This window comes from Chinchilla lanigera, unplaced genomic scaffold (genome assembly GCF_000276665.1).
Source record: "Chinchilla lanigera isolate Chin_1 unplaced genomic scaffold, ChiLan1.0 scaffold00031, whole genome shotgun sequence".
In the NCBI taxonomy this organism is placed as follows: domain Eukaryota; kingdom Metazoa; phylum Chordata; class Mammalia; order Rodentia; family Chinchillidae; genus Chinchilla; species Chinchilla lanigera.
The window spans coordinates 1630951-1649549 of NW_004955432.1; the positions used below are offsets into that span (position 1 = coordinate 1630951).

An 18599-nucleotide genomic window follows, 5' to 3' on the forward strand; every position below is an offset into this window, starting at 1 on the left:
TTAAAAAAAAATTTTTTTATAGTATGCACTGTATTTTTTGTTCACACCAGTGTATTATTGTTGGTTACTGTGTGTGTGTTCTCTTAATGTAGTGGCTAAGGCATTGGGTCTCATTCAAGTTTGCTAGGTTTGAGTCCTGGCATTTCTTTAAGTGAGTTGTTTACCCACTTTGTGCTTCAGTTTTCTCAGCTCCAAAAATGGGAGTTGTGTGTGAAGCACATATCTGTCTTCTCAGCATTCCACAGATTGAGGCCAAAGGACGAAGAGTTGGAGGCCAGCCTGGGGTCCATAGTGAGACCTTGTCTCCAAAAAAAAAAATTAATGAAAGTAAAAAGAGCAGAAACGGAGGTAACAGTGGTAGCTACCCTAAGATGATCTCAAATAATAAATGAGGTAATACTGTACATGTAAACTGCTTAGCCTACAGTGCTAAACTAAGCCTGTAATAAGTGAATGACGTCTCTCCAGTCACTGTTCTAGTCATAGGCGGTTCTTCAGAGAATGGCAGTTGGCAAGCTTTATGATACGTTAGGGTTAAAAGTCTGGACGTTGCCTACATCAAGTTCAATGAACTAAGAAAAGGACATTGACATTTGAGTTGGGGTCTCACTGTGTTGCACAGGCTGGCTTGATGCCTCAGCCTCCTGAGGAGCTGGGATTACAGGTGGATGGCATTGTGCTGGCCCAAAAGGATATTATTTTTGAAAGCAGTTCTTTAGATTTATTAATTTATGGTAGGTACACTATCTAGACTTTTTTCTTGGCCTGGTGAAAACTAGTTTCTCTTACATTTTAATTTTATTTAATTCTTAATTTTTATTTACATTTGAAATTTATTTTTTCTAATTTTTAACACAGATTTGTATTTTGATTTTTAAATATTATTTTAAAAATTGTGATAAAATATGCATAACATAGAACTTACTGTTTTTAAGCACATAGTTTAGTTGCATCAAGTGCATTCGCATTATTATCTAGCCATCACCACCATTCATCTTGAGAACTTTTCTCATTTTCCCAAACTGGGGTCCCTTTCAACAGTAACTCTGTTTTCCATTTCCTGAATCTTCTTGTGGGGACCATTCTTTCTGTTTCAGTGAATTTGACCACCTTAAGTACTTCATATGAGTATAATCAGATAACATTTGTTTTCTTGTGATGAGGTTTATTTAGCACAGTGTCTTCAAAGTTCATGTTGTATGTGTTAGAGTTTCTGTCCTTTTTAAGGCTGAATAATATTCCATTGGATGTATATACTACCCTTATTTATATATCAGTCTGTCAGTGGACACTTGGGTTTTTTTTGCCAATTGCTAAGAATGTAGATGTACAGATAATACTTTGAGACAGAAGTGAAATTTCTGAATCATATGGTAATTCTTTATTTTTTAAAGAATTTATATGTTGTTTTCCAGATTATATGCCCCACATCTAACAGTGTAGAAAGGGTTCCATTTCCTGTTTATCTGCAGCCAGCCCCCATAGTCCCCGCTGTCCTTGTGGATGGGAAGTGCCATGTCATTGTGGTTTTGACTGACATACGTGCTGCTGAATTTGGCTGGCTATTGACTTTGCTGAGGATTTCTGCATCAGCTGCATCAGTGATCATACTGAATGCTGGTCTGTGATTTTCTTGTACTGTCTGTTTGGTTTTGGTATCAGGGCCATACATGTCCTTACAGAATGCATTACAAAGTATTCCTTCAGCTTGACTTTTTTAGAATGTTTATGAAGGATTGATGTTAGTCTTCACAAATTTGGTAGAATTTACCATTGAAGCCAGCAGATACAAAGTTTGCTTTTTCAGGAGGTTTTTGAATACATACTGATTCTATCTTCTTGCTAGCTAGAGTTCTGTTGAGATTTTTCTATGTCTTTATGGTTCAGTTTTCATAGGTTTTGTTTCTGAGAATTTGTCTGTTTTATACAGTTGGTTGGCATAGTTATTTACAGTACTCTTGGTTTCATTGATTTTTCTGTATTATTCCAGTTTCTATTTTATTTGTGCCTAGTCTTTTTTTTTTCTTTCTGCTAGATTTGGGTCCAGTTCTTTTTTTTTCCTTGCTAGTTCTGAAGATGGAAATTTCAGTTGTTGATTTAAAAGTTTTCTTGTATTTTGAGCTATAAACTTCTTTTACAGTACTTTTTCTAGGTCTCATGGATTTTGTTGTCATGCTTTTGCTTTCATTTGTCTTTAAAGGTTTTGTAATTTTCTCTTGTGATTTCTTTTTTGTCTCAATGACTAAGAGTGTGTTGTTTAATTTCCACAAATTTATGAATTTTCCATTTTTCTTATTGAGTCTTTACTTTATGTTTTGAGGTTGGAGAAGAGACTTTGTATGATATTTATCATTTAAATCCTGTTGAGACTTGATTTGTGGCCCAATATGTGGTCTACCTGGAGAATGTCCCATGTACATTTGGGAAGAATGTGTATTTTGTTCTTGGGTACAGTTTTCTGTATGTATTTGTTAGATCTAGTTGGTTTATTGTGTTCAAATGCTCTTTCTTCTGTCAGGTTGTTATATCCTTATTGACAATAGAGTACTGAGGTCTCTATTATTGTAGATTGTTATTTTTCTAATTGGTTAATTTTTGTTTGTGATGGTCTGTTATTAGGTGTGTAAAACTTCTCAATTGCTCTATCTTCTTCGTCTGTTGAACTATTTACTAATATATAATGTACTTTGTCTTTGGTAACCCTGTTTTGGTTTAAAGTCTGATACTAGTATAGACGATCCTGTTCTTTTTTGGTTACTGTTTACTTGAATATATTTTCCCATCCTTTGACTTTGTACTCATTTGTGTCTTTGTCTTGTTTTATTTTTGTGGTACTCAGAATGGAACCCAGGGGTGGATCATTTTTATTTATCCATTCATTGAATTTCTCTCTTCTTTTTTTTTTTTTGCCAGTGCTGGGGATCATATTTATCTGTCTTTTGATTGGCAAATTTCATTCATTTACATTTAAAGTAATTACTGATAAGGGACTTGTTACTGTTTATTGCTGATTTCTATATACCTTACTGCTTTTTGTTCCTCATATCTTATACGTTTTGATTTTTATAGGGGTAATAGAGAGAGCTCACTAGACTTCTATAGTAGGCGGTATGATAAAAAATACAGTGAACGTTTCAAAAAATATTATAGTTGCACATTGCCATTAATCTCCCTCAAAGTACTTTCCCTTGCTTTGAACACGCTTATTCCATCTTCTTGGCACTTTGTGAAGTAGTTTTGAAGTTGTTTGTCATGAGTGTCTTTAGTTGGGCTGTTATGGTTGCCTTAGTATCCTGAGTTGATTCAAAATGTTTACCTTTCATGGCTGTTTTGACCTTGGGGAAGAGCCAGAAGTTGCACAGTGCCAGATCTGGTGAATAAGGTAGATGATGGTACCCTGTAATGCTTTTCGGAGCCTATTTCCCTTGGGTGCCACATGGAAGCAACATTTACTGCATTTTTGACCATACTTCATAAAGACATTCGTGAAAGAGAACTTCCAGAACTTCCTCACAAAGTGTCAAGAATGATGGGATAATTATGTTTTAAATGAGGGGGATTAATAGCAATGTATCTTTATTAATATTTTAAAAAATTTAAGCATTCGTATATTTTGATCAAAACATGCTTTTCTTAAAAAAAAAAGAATCGTTTTAATGAGTCACAGTCATAGGTTAGAAACAAAATGTTTCAAGGTGAGATTTTTGTTTGTTTGTTTTTGGTACCGAAAATCGAACTCAGGACCTTGCACCTTGCGCTTGCCAGGCAGGCGCTTATGCCACTGAGCTATATCCCCGGCCCTCAGGGTGAGGTTTTTAATCTCAGTTATCATCTGTATAGACAGAAAATTTGGCATTTAAGTCTAAAAATAGTTGTAATCTTAAATTGGTGAGAAGAGTTATTTTAAATAATTTATTTAATTAAATTGAAGACTAATGGGATTCGGAACCCCAAACAGTAAGATCCTACTTACTTGTTGTGAAATTAAAATGTCACATTTTATATGTGTCTGAACATCTTTTGTAGATAGTGTGGAAGCCATTCAGTTTTGTTTGTTTTTATTAAAGGTTCATGAACAGGAAGGATATAAAATGTAAACTTTTTATAGCTTTACTCTTTCATAAAGTTATAGCTGTACTTCTTTACAATATGTAGGTAAAATAAATTTGCAGATTGGACTACAGCATTATTATCATAGTCACTGAGTATTACACAAGTAAGGTAACTTGATGAAAATGCATACCTTAATGTAATAATGTGGACAGAGTTAATGCAATGTAAGCCATCTCCAAAGTATATATTTTACTGCTAATTTAAATGCTAGGTTGAGGATCTCTTTTGCTGGGGGTTTAGTTACCGCTCTTTGTTTTAGTCTACATGTGTTATTTTTCTCCCTCAGAATTTCTCAGTTTTACCTTTAATGATGTTGCCAAGGTTATGAGCATCTTCTTTGTGGTGTTTCTTATTAAATAAGCGGGACTTAACTGGGTGTGGTGGTGCGTGCTTTTAATGCCAGTACTTGGAAAGCTGAGGCAGGAGAATCACTAGTTTGAGTCCAGCCTAGGCAATTTAGCAATTTAGGGATACCTGTTAAAAACTAAAACAAGAAGAACTGGGGACATAGCTTATTGAGAAGGCCCTGGGTTCAATCTCCAGTATCACAAAAACAAACCTGAGAACAGGATTTGCAATTTTTTATTACATTGACAAAGCCAGTGTGGAGGAATAGTAGAGCTCTTTGGATGTGTTCTCTAAAAGTGATTTTGTCCTAGAGCATAAAACATTTAGAGAAAGCTGACAAAAGATGATGTCTTTTCAGGGTACTTGTTTTCTTGACCTCCCTGGTTGGACCATTTGTGTACATTTTCAACTGCATTCCTTCCATCAGTTGCTATATCTGCTCATTGGAATAATGTCTCACAGACATTTTTAAACAGAGGAAACTTTGTCTAATGATATCTTGCAGGGATATCCATTTATAAACAGATTAGAATGAAATAGTGGAATTGTTCTGCTTGTATGGGAACTGGACCAAGTTGTTTAAGCAAGGAAAGTCCTCAAACTATTTAAAAAAATTTAGATTGGATTTTCAAATGTGAACTGCATGTTCTTCTTTTCATTCATTTTATTTATTTGTTTTTTGAGACAGGGTCTCACTATGTAGTTCAGGCTGGCCTTGTACTTGCTATGTAGCCTAGACTGACTTTGAATTCATTGCGATCCTCTTGCCTAATCTTCCCGAGTGCTGGGATTACAGTTGTGTTGTACCATGTCTAGCTGTCTTTTAATTTATTTTAAGCAGTTTGTTGGACTTTAAGAAGCTTTGAGATGGGCATAATGATGCATACCTGCAGCTACTCTGAGACTGAGGCAGGCGATTCACTTGACCCCAGGAATTGGAGGCCAGTCTGCACAATGTAGTGTCTCAGGGAGGAAAAAAAAGTTTGAAAGCATGTATTTGTGAATTGTTTATATACTTAGATTATACCTTTTTGGCTTTAGGGCGTCAGAATTTCTCTATCGCTTTTTTTTTGGGGGGGAATGCAAATTAAGATAGCTTAGGTGTATGAAATTATGCTGTGTGTGTGTGTGCGCGCACACGCGCGCACACATGCACATGCAAAAGCATGCATGCACGTTGTGTTTAATGCCTGGCTAATTAGCTTAATTTTAGTCTTTAGTTGGTGAGAACAGAAGGTTTCAGGTTTTAGATTTTGTATACTCTGCAGGTGGCTCTAGTTGAGAACAAAAGATCAGGATAACATCAAAATTCAAGAAGATCCCCCAAATTAGTTTTCTTTATGTACAAGAGTAGACAAAACAACTTGCTCTTTTCTTAGGTATATACTAGCTAGGACTGCTGGGTACTGCTTCTAGGATTTTCTGTTGATAAGGCCAAATTCCCGCATTTAATTCCAGTATAATCTGCTTTAAATATATAAAAGTCAACCCTTCCCCAAAATAGGTAAATATGTATTGTGGATCTTTATATAACAGTATGGCTATATAAGTGTAGCTTTTACCTCTTATAGGTGAGTAATTCTGTAAAGACCTGTGTGGGTCAGTAGCTTTGCTTTTATGTAAAAGAGCATTGTAGTTTCTCTTAAGGTAGGCTTAAGTCCCTACCTTAATTTAGAAGTGATTGGATTAGGAATTTCCACAGGGACTGTTAAAAAAGTTCTATAGAGATATGACTTACATACCATATAATTTACCCACATAAAGTATGCTTTTACTGTATTCAGAGTTATGTCACCATCACCACAGGTTTTAGAACATTTTTATGACCTCTGAAATAAACTCCACCCTGTTGTTTGGTAGTTCTTTTAAAATTGGCTTGCCAAACAAAAGTGTTCCAGGTCCTTCTTGTCTCAGACAAGTAAGTGGGCAAAACAAGCTAAAAACAGTGCCAAAAGTTCATTTGAAAAGTGAGGGGTCTGCAGAGCAAACTTGGAGTGAACCAAATATGAAAAGAGAAAAAGAGCAAAAATAAAAGTACCTCTTTGGTCTGAGAGACCCAAGATGGGCCACTGTGAGGGTTCAAGACCAGCAGGCTCCTCCTGGCTCTGGTCCCTTTCATGCTGTCCTGGGAGCCAGGAGTTCCACAGAGGGAGTCCTGGCAGCCCTGGGCTCTTGTGATTGACAGGTCCCCCGCCCCTTCTCCAGACAGCTAGCCTTGCTGTGCCTCCTACATCACCACCTGTTAACCTTCCCTTCCAACGTTCCTGGCTTCCCAGTCTTCCCCTGAACCTACTTCCAGTTTCTGTAGATTTATCTGTTTCGCATGTTTCATGTACATTGAATCATGATGACATGGCCTTTTGTTACTGATATTTTTCAATGTAATTTTTCAAAGTTCATACGGATAGTGTGCATCAGTACTTTATTTATTTTCTATTGTTTTTTTGAGACAGGGTCTCATGTAGTCCAGTCTAGCTTCAAACTTGTGATCCTCCTGCCTCAGCCTCCTAAGTGCTGGGATTACAGGCATACACCACAACTCCTGGTATAGTACTCCATTTCTTTATATCACTGAGTAATATTCCATTGTCAGGATATACTACATTTACTTACCATTCATTGGGTGATATACATTTAGCTCATTTCCACTTTTTGGCTCTTAGGCTGCTATGTACATTCATACAGCTTTTACGTGGATGTAAGATTTTAAATTTTAGGGGGTATATATTTACCTAGAGGCAGAATAGCTGAGTCATGTACATGGACAGTCACTTTATATCTAGCCTTTTGAGGAACTGCTGTACTATTTCCAAACATACTGTTCTACATTCCGATCAGCAATAAGGGTTCTAATTTCTCAACATCCTTGATAGCTATTAGTAACCGTATCCGGATTTAAAAAATTGATGTCACAGCTCTGTTTTATTTCTGAGGATATTATTCTGTCACCTACCCCCCTGCCCAGATCTTTTATTTAAAAACAAAACAGAACATTCATTTGTTTTGCATGTTCAGGACATTCATGTGTCTGTGGGTCTACTCTACCCAGGCAGAGGCTTACTGTTTGCTCTTAAATACAGACTTGTTGAGATGTACCAGTGGGGGTTCAGTTGGGAGACAGAAAAGTACACAGTAACTTAACAAGGAAAGACTGTAATAAGTCACTCACTGACTGTGACGTGAGAGTGATTAATGAAGGACTTCTGAATGAGAAGTCAAGGCAGTTTCAAAGGATGGATATAAGAACAGCAGAGGTAGAGAGCAGTTACTATCCCAGGCCTGATGTAGAACACTTCTCCATCCCCAAGAGAGCTCTAGACCTGTTAGGGAAGGCCAGGATCAAGGCTAGGAGCTCTGCTGAGTTTCTAGTGCTGGAGCCTGCCCTTTTGGGCCTAGAGAGCACTCTTGTGGTTAGGTTGGGTCTTAGCAGAGGAGCTCTGCTGCAGAGCTGGGCTCTCGTGCAGAAGTTGTGGATGGCTGCAAAAGCCCCGGATGGAAAAGGTGCCCTGGCAGCAGAGCAAGTCCTTACCTACACAGAGTGCTGTGGACCCAGGAGGTTGTTTTGTTTCCCTGCTGTCTTTTCAGTGGTGTCTATAGCATGGATGATTCCTTTACTGGCAAAGCTTAGTATCCCCAGATCTGTTTAATTTTGAAACAGAGTATCACTAAGTTGCTAAGTTGCCCGGACTGGATTTGAATTTGTGATCCTCCTGTCTCAGCCTCCAGAGTGGCTGGGGATTGTATGCCTGTTGGTTTCGGTTGAGCTTTAAGGGACAACTCCCTAAATCTTAGAACAGCCTCAGTAAACTAAGGGAGATGTTGTCTCTTATGATTAAGAAGCACCTTGTCTGATTGTGAAATTGCTTCTAAAAACATGGTTTCTTGAATCCCACTGTTATTTCAGTCAGGAAACCTGAATCAGGGGGCCATGCTGCTCGTGGTTATTGTTGTCCTGGCCTGCTGTGGGTCTACACTGACCTGCTCTGGCCTGAACTGGCTCTAGTGTAATGTCATTCTCAATCTCATGCTCTGGAGGAGCTGTGGAGTACCAGTCTCTTGTCTTGTTGACAGTAGGCACTCTCCAGGTAGGAGGCAACAGCACTGTGGCTTGCATTTCTTTGGTTAGGGATGTGGAATACTGTTTCATAAACACGTTGCTCATGTTTATATCTTGGGAGAAATGTTTAATTTCTCCAGTTTAATTGTGCTGTGTTTACAGCACATGATGATTACATTAATTGGGAGAAATTGGTACATGGACAGACCACGTCTCAGTTCTTTTTCTCCCCTGCCTCCCAACCCCTTTTTGGCCAGCATCAGATTCATATATTTATCTGATAAATCCTTGTAAAGTTAATTATCATACATACAGCTTAACAACCTGAATAAGGGCACCCCCCCATTTTTTCTGTTGAGTTGTGTAACTTTCTCTGTGCTTCGCCTAGAACTTTTGTAGTCTGCTGGCTGCAAACTTGCCATCCTTCTGCTTCAGCATCTCAAGTGCTGAGATTTGTGCCCAAGTTTTAAAATTTAATGTAATCAAACTTATTTATTTTGCTATTGTTGCCTATTTTATTTAAAAAAAAATCATTGTCAAGACCAGTGTTCTCCCCTAGGAGTTTCATGGTTTTAGGTCTTGTAGTCTTTGATCCATTTAGCATAATGTTTTCAAGGTGCATCCCTGTATCAGAACTTCATTTTGCTTTGTGACTGAATAATATTCATTCTAAATATGTACCACATTTGTTTTATGTGTTCATCTCTTGAGAGACACTTGGATTGTTCCCACCTTTTGTGAATAATGCTGCTATGAAAATGGGCATAAAGGATTTAAGTTCCTTGAGTTCAGTTATTTTGCATATATACCTAAGAGGGGAGTTTGTGCATATAAAACACAGTCAATTTAAAAATGGGTAAAAGGCTTAGACATTCTTCACAGGTAAACAAATGGCCAACAGACATGTGAAAAGATGCTGAATATTTAGTGAATAGGGAGATCCAAATCAAAGTCACAGTGTCCACACCTGCTCGAACTGCTAGAATCCTAAAAATGGAAAATAACAAGTGTTGTTGCAGCTGCGGAAGACAGGGAACCCTTGCACTTTGCTGCAGGGAGGGCGGAATGGGCAATCACTGTGGATATAAACCCATTGCTCAGTAGTTTGCATTGTAAAGATGGACTCTTGCGTGTGTCTGCTGTTACACTAGTACAGTGAAATGGTTTACAAGATACAGGTTTGCTTTACTAACCTACCAGAATTGTCTGTTGGCACTTCTCACACTTGATCCTCAAAAATTGCCACATTGGATTCTCAGGCATATTTGCATAACATAAATGCATGAATGTTAGTATTTAAGACATAAGGGAATCTAGGCCCCCGACCCCGCAAAAAGATGGCATGAAAATAGAAGAGTGGCTATTAAAGAAGAGTGAAGGAATTGGAAGAGGAAGTGTTGTTTTGTTTTATTTTGCTTTTTTTTTTTTTTTTTTTAAAGCTTCCAAGCTTCTAAAATACAGGAAAGCACTCCAGGGGGATTTGGGATAGATGATTGTGTTCTAATACTGTATACCAATTCTGCCATATCATCAGGTTTGAAATTAAAGATTTATTTTTTTCTCGTAACGTTAGTCAAGCCGTGGTAAAGGGCAGGGAAGTAGCTTTAAAGAAGTGCAGACAAAAGAGGGCCAAGATCTGCCTTGTAGGGGCTGACAGAGGGTTTGGGGTTGTATGGAAACAGAGAGCAAAGGCAAGAGTTGGGGTTTTGCATAGCTGAGGGTTGATAGCTGACAGTGTTGGTGATTCCAGTGTGGGTTATTGGAGTGCCTATTTCTGTGAAGTTCTGGGAGAGTGTCATCAGTCAAGGGAGTCATTCGGTTTCCACAGTGAGATGTGGCTCTGGCTTTGGGCGGGGTCACCTTATCATGGGTGGTCTGTAAGGCTCTGTCCGTCCTGGCATCTGAGGTGACTGCAGGGCTAGGACAGTGATGGAGCCTTCTCAGCAACGGCCGCAGGCTGTCTGGAACTGTACATTGTACAAATTGGCAAGTGAATGTTTGTCCTCATACATCTGGAAAACGACTTCATTTACTCTTACCTTGTACCCTCAGTCTTGAGGGGGATGAGACAGGCTAGGTAATTTGAGAGCTGATAACCTTGTGCACTTCAAACGATTAACATGCCTACTTGCAGAGCTGAGCAGAGAGATGCCAGACTTCATCCTGCTTTTACTTAATTGTTGGGTATCTGCAGGTCTGGCCTCTAGGTTCCTATTACAGAAGATTTTTTTTCCCCTTGTGGATATGCAGTATAATGATTTCTTTTTTCTTTTTTTTTTTTTTTGACATGATTTTGCTCTACAGTTTAGGCTGGCCTTGAACTCACTTGTGTATCCTACGCTGGCCTCAGACTCATGGCGATCCTCGTGCCTCAGCCTCCCAAGTGCTGAGATTATGGGTGTGCGCCACCATGCCTAACAATTCTTAAATTGAAAATTAGAAAAGTTACTTTGACTTTGTAGTCAATTTAAAAAATGAGTCAAAGAGTAGTTAGCAGTTCAAAATTTCTCAATGATTTTAAAAACAATTCATGTAATTTTTGTATTTAATCCTTAAAACGTATTTTTTTTGAGTTAATGAGAAAACTGAAAAAAGTGCTTATTTGTGTTCATTGAAAAGTTTATTGAAGAAAAGCATTGAGAATACTTGTAACTTCTGAATCTATTAAGTGAAATGATTTGACAGCTGCTTTTTCCCATGTTTTCCTTTACAATAGCATTAGTAAATGTTGTATAAATATATGATTGTTAGATTTGCAGTCATGTCATTTTGTAGTATTGCTACTACATTAGGCATTAGTGTATACAATTGAAAGATATTCAGGTTATTTTTATGTGAATAGTTGTAAAGTAGGTACGAAAATTATAAAATTCTGTAACTTAAGATGTAAGCTTGTTTAAAGTGTATAAAGAATATTACTCAAAGGTGGAAATTTTTACCACAGGAAATGTTGGACAGTAAATACACTAAGCACAGGATGCTTTGGTTGCTGTGTGTATTTTAAGGAGGAATTTTAGAATAGGAAGGATGAGATGAACTGTCTCACAAGAGCTCATGTGACCATAAACTGTTGTTTGATTTCATGAATACAGTACTCTTTTTTTTTTTTTTGGTTGTTGTTTGATTTCAGCATTTTTCTTGTCCCAAGATTTGTGTAATATACATTTGTGTATGTATTTATTTATTTTGGGTACCGGGAATTGAACTCAGGACCTCACGCATGCCAAACAGGTGCTGTGCCACTGAGCTAAATCTCCAGCTCCTGTGTAACATTTTTGTAGTTGATTGTAGATGTTTTAATAGTCACATGGTATGCACTTAAATGACTACAATAGAAGCACATAAGACTCATTCTCTCATTGTCACTTACAACTCATGATGATCCTCCTGCCTTAGCCTCCCTAATGCTGGAATTATAGGTGTGCGCCCCATGTCTGTCTATCTGTCTATCTAATTGGCTGTTTTGAGACAAACAGAGTCTCACTATATACTTCATGCTGGCTTTGAACTCACTGTTTAGCCCAGACTGGCCTTGAACTTGGGGCAATCTTTTGCCTCAGCCTATTGTGTGCTGGGATTATAGATGTATGCCACCATGCCTGGCTTGTGTCTCTTACTGTAATAAATATTTTAAAATGTAACTAGTTTCCCATGTTATAGTGTGTTTCTTGTAATAAAAACTTTACTTGTATGGTTTTATGACATCTTACATATAGAAAATGGAATTCTGTAAATATTTAATATCATTAATTTTTATTTTTTAGGTTATCTGCAATGGTGAAATGAAGTAACTCAAGATGAGCAAGTTAAAAGTGATATCAGAGAAAAGGTAACGTAATTTTAAATATTAACTTGTATAGAGAAGTAATACATGATAAAATCACTTGATACTGATTACTTTAACAAATATGTTTATATTTCATTAATATTTAATGTCTAAGTTAAAGTAGGAGTTAATAAGCTAACTGATGGGCCATATTTGCCTACTTCTGAGTTTTGTATGGCCAATGGCCTAACAGTGGTTGTTACAAAAGTTAAAAGTCAAAATTATGGAGTTTAATAAGCTGGCGGGAGGCGGGGGCAGAGGGACAGAGAATGTCTGCCATCTACCCTCCCCTCCTGGGCGTGCTCTCATTCATAGCTGCCTCTTCATGGATTACAGCTGAGGGGCAGGAGGGGGAACCATGCAGCACCCAGCAAACCTCTGGGCCCCCAGGCATGGCTAGCTCGTGTGCTGTGCAGGTGAGGCTTGAGCTGGGGCACCGGGCCCAGGTGAGGAAGAAACCCACCGTGGAAGGCTTCACGCACGACTGGATGTTGTTCCTGCACGGCCTGGAGCACAGCAGCATACAGCATTTTGTGGAGAAAGTCATCTTCCATTTGCATGAAAGCTTTCCTAGGCCAGAAGAGTGTGCAGAGATCCACCTTACAAAGTAGGAGAATCTGAGTATTCTGATTTCATTTTGCCAATTGAGGTTTATTTTAAAAACAAGGAAGAACCTAAGAAAGTCCCCTTTGATTATGACTTATTCCTGCATCTTGAAGGCTATCCACCAGTGAATCATCTCTGCTGTGAGAAGCTAACGTTCAGTAACCCCACAGAGGACTTTAGAAGAAAGTTGCTGAAGGCAGGAGGGGACCCTAATAGGAGTATTCATACCAGCAGCAGCAGCAGTAGCAGTGGCAACAGCAGCGGCAGCAGCAGCAGTACTAGTTTTTCAAAGCCTCACAAATTAATGAAGGAGTACAAGGAAAAACCTTCTAAAGATTCCAGAGAACGTAAAAGTACCTTCAAAGAACCTTGCAGGGATCACAACAAATCTTCCAAAGAATCCTCTATCCAAAGAAAATACGCCACTGAAAGAAGAGAAAATAGTTCCTAAAATGCCTTCAAGGAACCTAAACCCATGTCAAAAGAGCCAAAACCAGACAGTAACTTACCATCGCCAGTAGACAGCAAGATAAGAAGGCTTCTAGTAAAAGGCCTCTATTTCAGATTCTGAAGAACTCTCAGCCAAAAAAGGGAAAAAGAGTAGCTCAGAGGTTTCATTTAAAAGTTTTTCCAGCGTACCACCACTGATAACTCACTTGTTTTGCTGATAAAAAACAGATAAAAGGTAAATCTTAGGTCAAGATGGGAAAGGTCAAAGTCGAAAGTGAGATATCAGAGAAGAAAAAATCAACTTTACCACCATTTGATGATATTGTGGATCCCAATGATTCAGACGTGGAGGAGAATATGTCCTCTAAATCTGATTCCAAGCAACCCAGTCCTAGCTATTTCAGCTCCAGCTGCAGGTACAGCTCCAGCTTCACACCATCCCAGACCAGGCAACAGGTCCCTTAAAGTCTATAATGAAAGATCTGCATTCTGATGACAGTGAGGAGGCATTGGATGAGGCAGAGGATAATGACAATGACTCTGAAATGGAAAGACTTGTAAATAGAAGGGGCAGCCGAAGTCGCAGAGTTAGCTTGAGTGCTGGCAGTGATAGTGAAAGCAGTTCTGCTTTTTCACCCCTACATCATGAACCTCCTTCACCATCATTAAAAACCGAAAACAACCAGATTCTTAAACTGAAAAGTCCAATAAAGCAAAGCAAATGAGATAAGCAAATAAAGAATGGTGAATGCTAGAAGGCTTAAGTGGACAAGTCGGTAGAGCTGCACAGAAGGTTAATGATGCTAAAGGAGAGACACATTCTGCAGCAGATTGTGAACCTTATAGAAGCAAGTGGACACTTTCATATGACAAACACAGCATTTGATTTTGATCTTTGCTCATTGGACAAAACTAGTCTGTAAACTATAGAGTTATCAGGAAACATCTGGAGCATCCTGAGGATACAACTGCATGCATCAAAAACTATTGTTTTGGTTTTTTTTTTATTGTGATTTTTTGTTGTTTATATGAAAACACTCATAATGATGCAACCAAAAGGGAAAAAAATTATAGAACAAAACAAAATTATAATCTGTGTGACACATGAAATTCAAATTTTAGCATACATAATTAAAGTTTTGTTGGAACATAACTCTGCCCATTTATTTACATATTGTTTGTGGCCACTTTCATGCTCCAGTTGCAAAACTGAGTAGTTGTGACATAGATGGTGTAACCTATAATGCCTAAAATACATGGTACAGTGTAACCACAAAATAGAGTTAATGCTGCTGCTGCGTGCAATCCAACAAGCAGCAAGTTGAACCTTAGTTACACTGTGTGGCAAGTTTCACTTTGTTCAGTGCAGTCATTCAGTTGTGAGCAGCAGTTGAGAGAATGTGTGTTTTAAAGTTTACCATAAATCACGGATCATGAACAATGTATTTATGTGAAATTTTGCCAGTTTCATTGGAGTTGCCTGATTGTGGTGCTTCTGATCCCAGCTTTTTAAGACGTATCATCACGAGAGATGAAACTTGGGTCTGTGGGTGTGATTCTGAGTCTAAGGTTTAGAATTCTCAGTGGAGACCAGGCAGAAAAGTGGTGTCAGTCAAGACCTGACATCTAGGTAGTGCTGACTGTATTTTTTGACCTTGCTGGAATTGTATGAGCTGAATTTGTGTCCATGAACAATAACCTCAGAGTATTATAAGGGCTTTTAAGGTGTTTAAAAAGCAACACGCATAGAATATGGCCTGAGAAATGGACAGATGGTTTCATCTTCCATTACTAATAATGTCCCCTGTTACACATTGCTTCTGGTAAAGCAGTTTCTGTCAAATAAGAACATTACTGTGTGTCCTCATCCACCTATTTACTGGATCTGGAACTGTAAAACTTCTGGCTTTTCCCCAAGTCAAAATGATGATGAAAGGTAAACATTTTGAATCAGTTCAGCACATTAAGGCAGCCAAGACAGTGCAACTAAAGACACTAAAAAAAAAAAAAGACTTTCAGAATTACTTTGGAAAATAGGAAAGACAATGGGCTAAGTGTGCTTGAAATGAGGGGGAGGATTTTGGGAGGCATTAATAGCAATGAATCAGCCAGTTATTGATTGATTGAGACAGGGTCTCACTATGTAGTTCAGGCTGGCCTTGACTTCACTATGTAACCCAGGCTTGCCTTGAACTCAGGATGATTCTACTGCCTCAGGTTTTCAAGTGCTGGGATTGTAGGTGTGCACCCCATACCTGGCTAGCTGACTGGTTGGCTGTCTGTCTGTCTGTCTATTTATCTTTGTTGGTTGTTTTGACACAGTCTCACCATGCAGTTCAGGCTAGCTTTGAACTTACTGTTTAGCCCAAGCTGGCCTTGAACTTGTGGCAATCCTTCTGTCTCAGCCTCCTGTGTGCTTGGATTACAGGTGTATGCCACCATGTCTGGTGTCTCTTACTGCAATAAATGTTCTAAAATGTGAACATTTACCATACATTTTTGTCAGATGTGTGTGCTATCTGGCCCTTGACAGAAGTTTACCTGATCTCTAGAGTTAAACGCAGCACAGTGAATGTGACTGATTGCTTTGGAATTTTGTTGGCTATACAGCCTTGCAGGTTGCTAAACTCTGATATGCCTTATTTTTCTCATATGTAAAGTTCATGATGATGTTACAAGATTGCAAAGATTAAGTAGTACCTGGCTGGCTTGGTAGATGATAGCTTATTATTATTGATAATACTCTAAAAATGTTTTTACCTTGTTAGCAGTAATATATTTTATGTTTACGGGTACACATCTTTACATTTATAGGTATTAAGTCTGTTACATCATAAGTATGTATGCAGGTTATTTAGATAACGTTTATTCTTTAAATTGCTAGATTTCCTAGTTATTAACTATGTAATACACCATAAGAAACTACAACGTTCATGTGCTTGTGTAGTTTTAACAGGAAAGGAACTTGACGTGTTTTGTGTTTTAAGAAGGAACAGCAATGTCTTGGCTACTTTTCTCTGCTGAAATAAAACACCCAATACCCAAATTAAAGAGGGAAAATTTTATTTAGCTCACAGTTTGTGGAGGTTTCAGTCCATACTCGGCTAGCTCCAAGGCAGAGTGGCACATGGTAGAGGGCAGCAGTTCATGGTGGCAGAAAACAGCAAAAGCAGCAAGAGCAAAAAGGGAGGAGCCGCAGAGAGCAAGCTTCTTTTCCTCCCTTATATTGTGTGCAAGCTACCCGCCCCAGGGTGGGTATAGGACTCACACCCATAATCCCAGCATTGGACCAAGAATCACTCAGAAACTCTAGAAGTCCGCTCCATGACTGTGTGAGGCTTTGGGGGGACATCCATACACAAACTATAACAAGCAACCTGACTTCTTTGATCAGGTCGAATGCATTCCACTGATTACTAGAACTAGAACACTGCTCATAAGAATGTGATGTTACTTCAGGCTTGAAAACCTCTGACTCCTAAGGTTAGTTGTATAGTTTCCTTCTTCAGATAGATTTCAATGAATTTTTATTGTTATTTTTGTTGTTTTAGGCAAATTGGTATCACTGCAACTGGTCTTCATAAAAGAAATACTAATTTAGACATTTGATTCTCCAGATGTGTAATAGCTCAGTGAAGAAAGCTGAATACAGTTAGTTTGAGATAGACAGAAATGAGTGAAAATCTTTTTTCTTGTTTTATAGTAAGTCAGCATTCTGTATTCACAGGTCCACATCAGTTAATTCAACTCATTATGGATTGAAAATATTTGAAAAAAATGGTGTTTGTACTGAATGTGCACAAACTTATTATTATTCTCTAAAGAATACAGTGTAACAACCACAAAGCATTTACATACGTACCTGAACTAAGTAAGCAGGGGTCATATGGGAAGATGTGTGATCTTTTTCTACCAGTACTAGGCTACTGTGTATAGGCAGGGAGAGGGTAAGTAGGTCATGTATGGGTACTACACTGTTTTATACGCGGGACCTGAGTGTCTGTGGGGTTTGGTGTCTGTGGAGTGCTGGAGCCTCAGCCCTTCCTGCCCACAGGTAAAGGCTAAAGCCATTATTTTTCACTTGGGCCTACAAACATCCAAATTGATGGTAGTACTAGTATAAACAGTAAAAGAAGAACAAAGCTTGACCTTCATTTTGTGAAATTCTGGGCAAATCCTTCTCAGCTCTGGATCATATGTGCATGTTAGTTATTTAGGCAGTGTTTTTGTAAATGTTGTCAAAACTGGATTATTAGCTCTAAAGTGATCTAGCCTATCTCTTTGTATGTGTTTTTAAGTTCTTTTATCATTATATGTTTGTGATACAAAATACTTACATTTGTTTTGGGGATTTGGTAGACATCTATCTATGTATGTATCTAGTCTTGATCATTTTTTATTTTCTTTTCTACCCTCCCCACATCTGCATCTTCAGAAAGGCTACCTTCCTCTTTCTTACCATCTCTCCTTTATCTTGCTCTTTAAATTATTTATATTGGGTTCTTCATATAAGGCAAACTGTGTGGTATTTAATTTTCTATGTCTCATTTATTTCACTTAGCGTTATGGTATCATCAAATCTGTATCAGTCAGATTTGAAGAAGAAGCACATTTAATGCAAGATGCACAAATACATAAGAATTTACAAGCTTGGCTTACAGTGGCCCCCCACAGAGGCAGATGTGGAAGAGTGCAAAACATCTGCCTGCACACTGCAGATCCAAAGGACCAAGTTGAAGCCTGGTGCTCCTTGTAGTGTCCCATGTGAGTCAATGTCAGGAGGCCAAAGGGTCTGCAGTGGAAGCCAGGAGATGACATCCAAGTGAAGGTGAAGGTGAAGACTGGAGCTCCTCTAAAGAAACAGAAGTGAGCCTTCCTTCGTTGTTTCCCTTTGATGTCATTTAGGTGGCAAGTGCATTGGTTGCTGTCACTCACATGTGGTAAATCCCAGCACATCTTCAGTAAATTCCCTCAGCTACACCTAGAACTATGCTGATCCAATTTAGTTGGACATCTCTTATTTAAGTTGACAGTTAACTATCATGATACTCCATTTGCCTATGAATTATTCAAATTTATCCTCCTTTGTAGCTTAATAGTATTATATTTCAATGTGTATGTACACCACATCTTTATCCATTCATCTGATATTATGAATTGCCCTGCTATACCCATTAGCATGCATGTATCACAAAGATG

At 38.3% G+C, this 18599-nt stretch overlaps 1 protein-coding gene and 1 pseudogene across 6 annotated transcripts in view; both read left to right on the forward strand.

Moving 5' to 3' along the window:
• The window catches only part of Agtpbp1 (ATP/GTP binding protein 1), a 187408-nt gene that overhangs the window by 1985 nt on the left and 166824 nt on the right, over nt 1-18599 (forward strand). For all 6 annotated transcript variants that reach the window (XR_261503.2, XM_013516037.1, XM_005387929.2 and 3 more), the window contains exon 2: nt 12283-12347. Coding sequence is in view for 5 of the 6 variants with exons in the window: in XM_013516037.1 (XP_013371491.1) it covers nt 12316-12347 (32 nt within the window). In the remaining variant the exon portion in view is untranslated. The remainder of the gene's footprint in view (nt 1-12282; nt 12348-18599) is intronic.
• Nucleotides 12385-14360, forward strand: LOC102018013 (annotated as a pseudogene).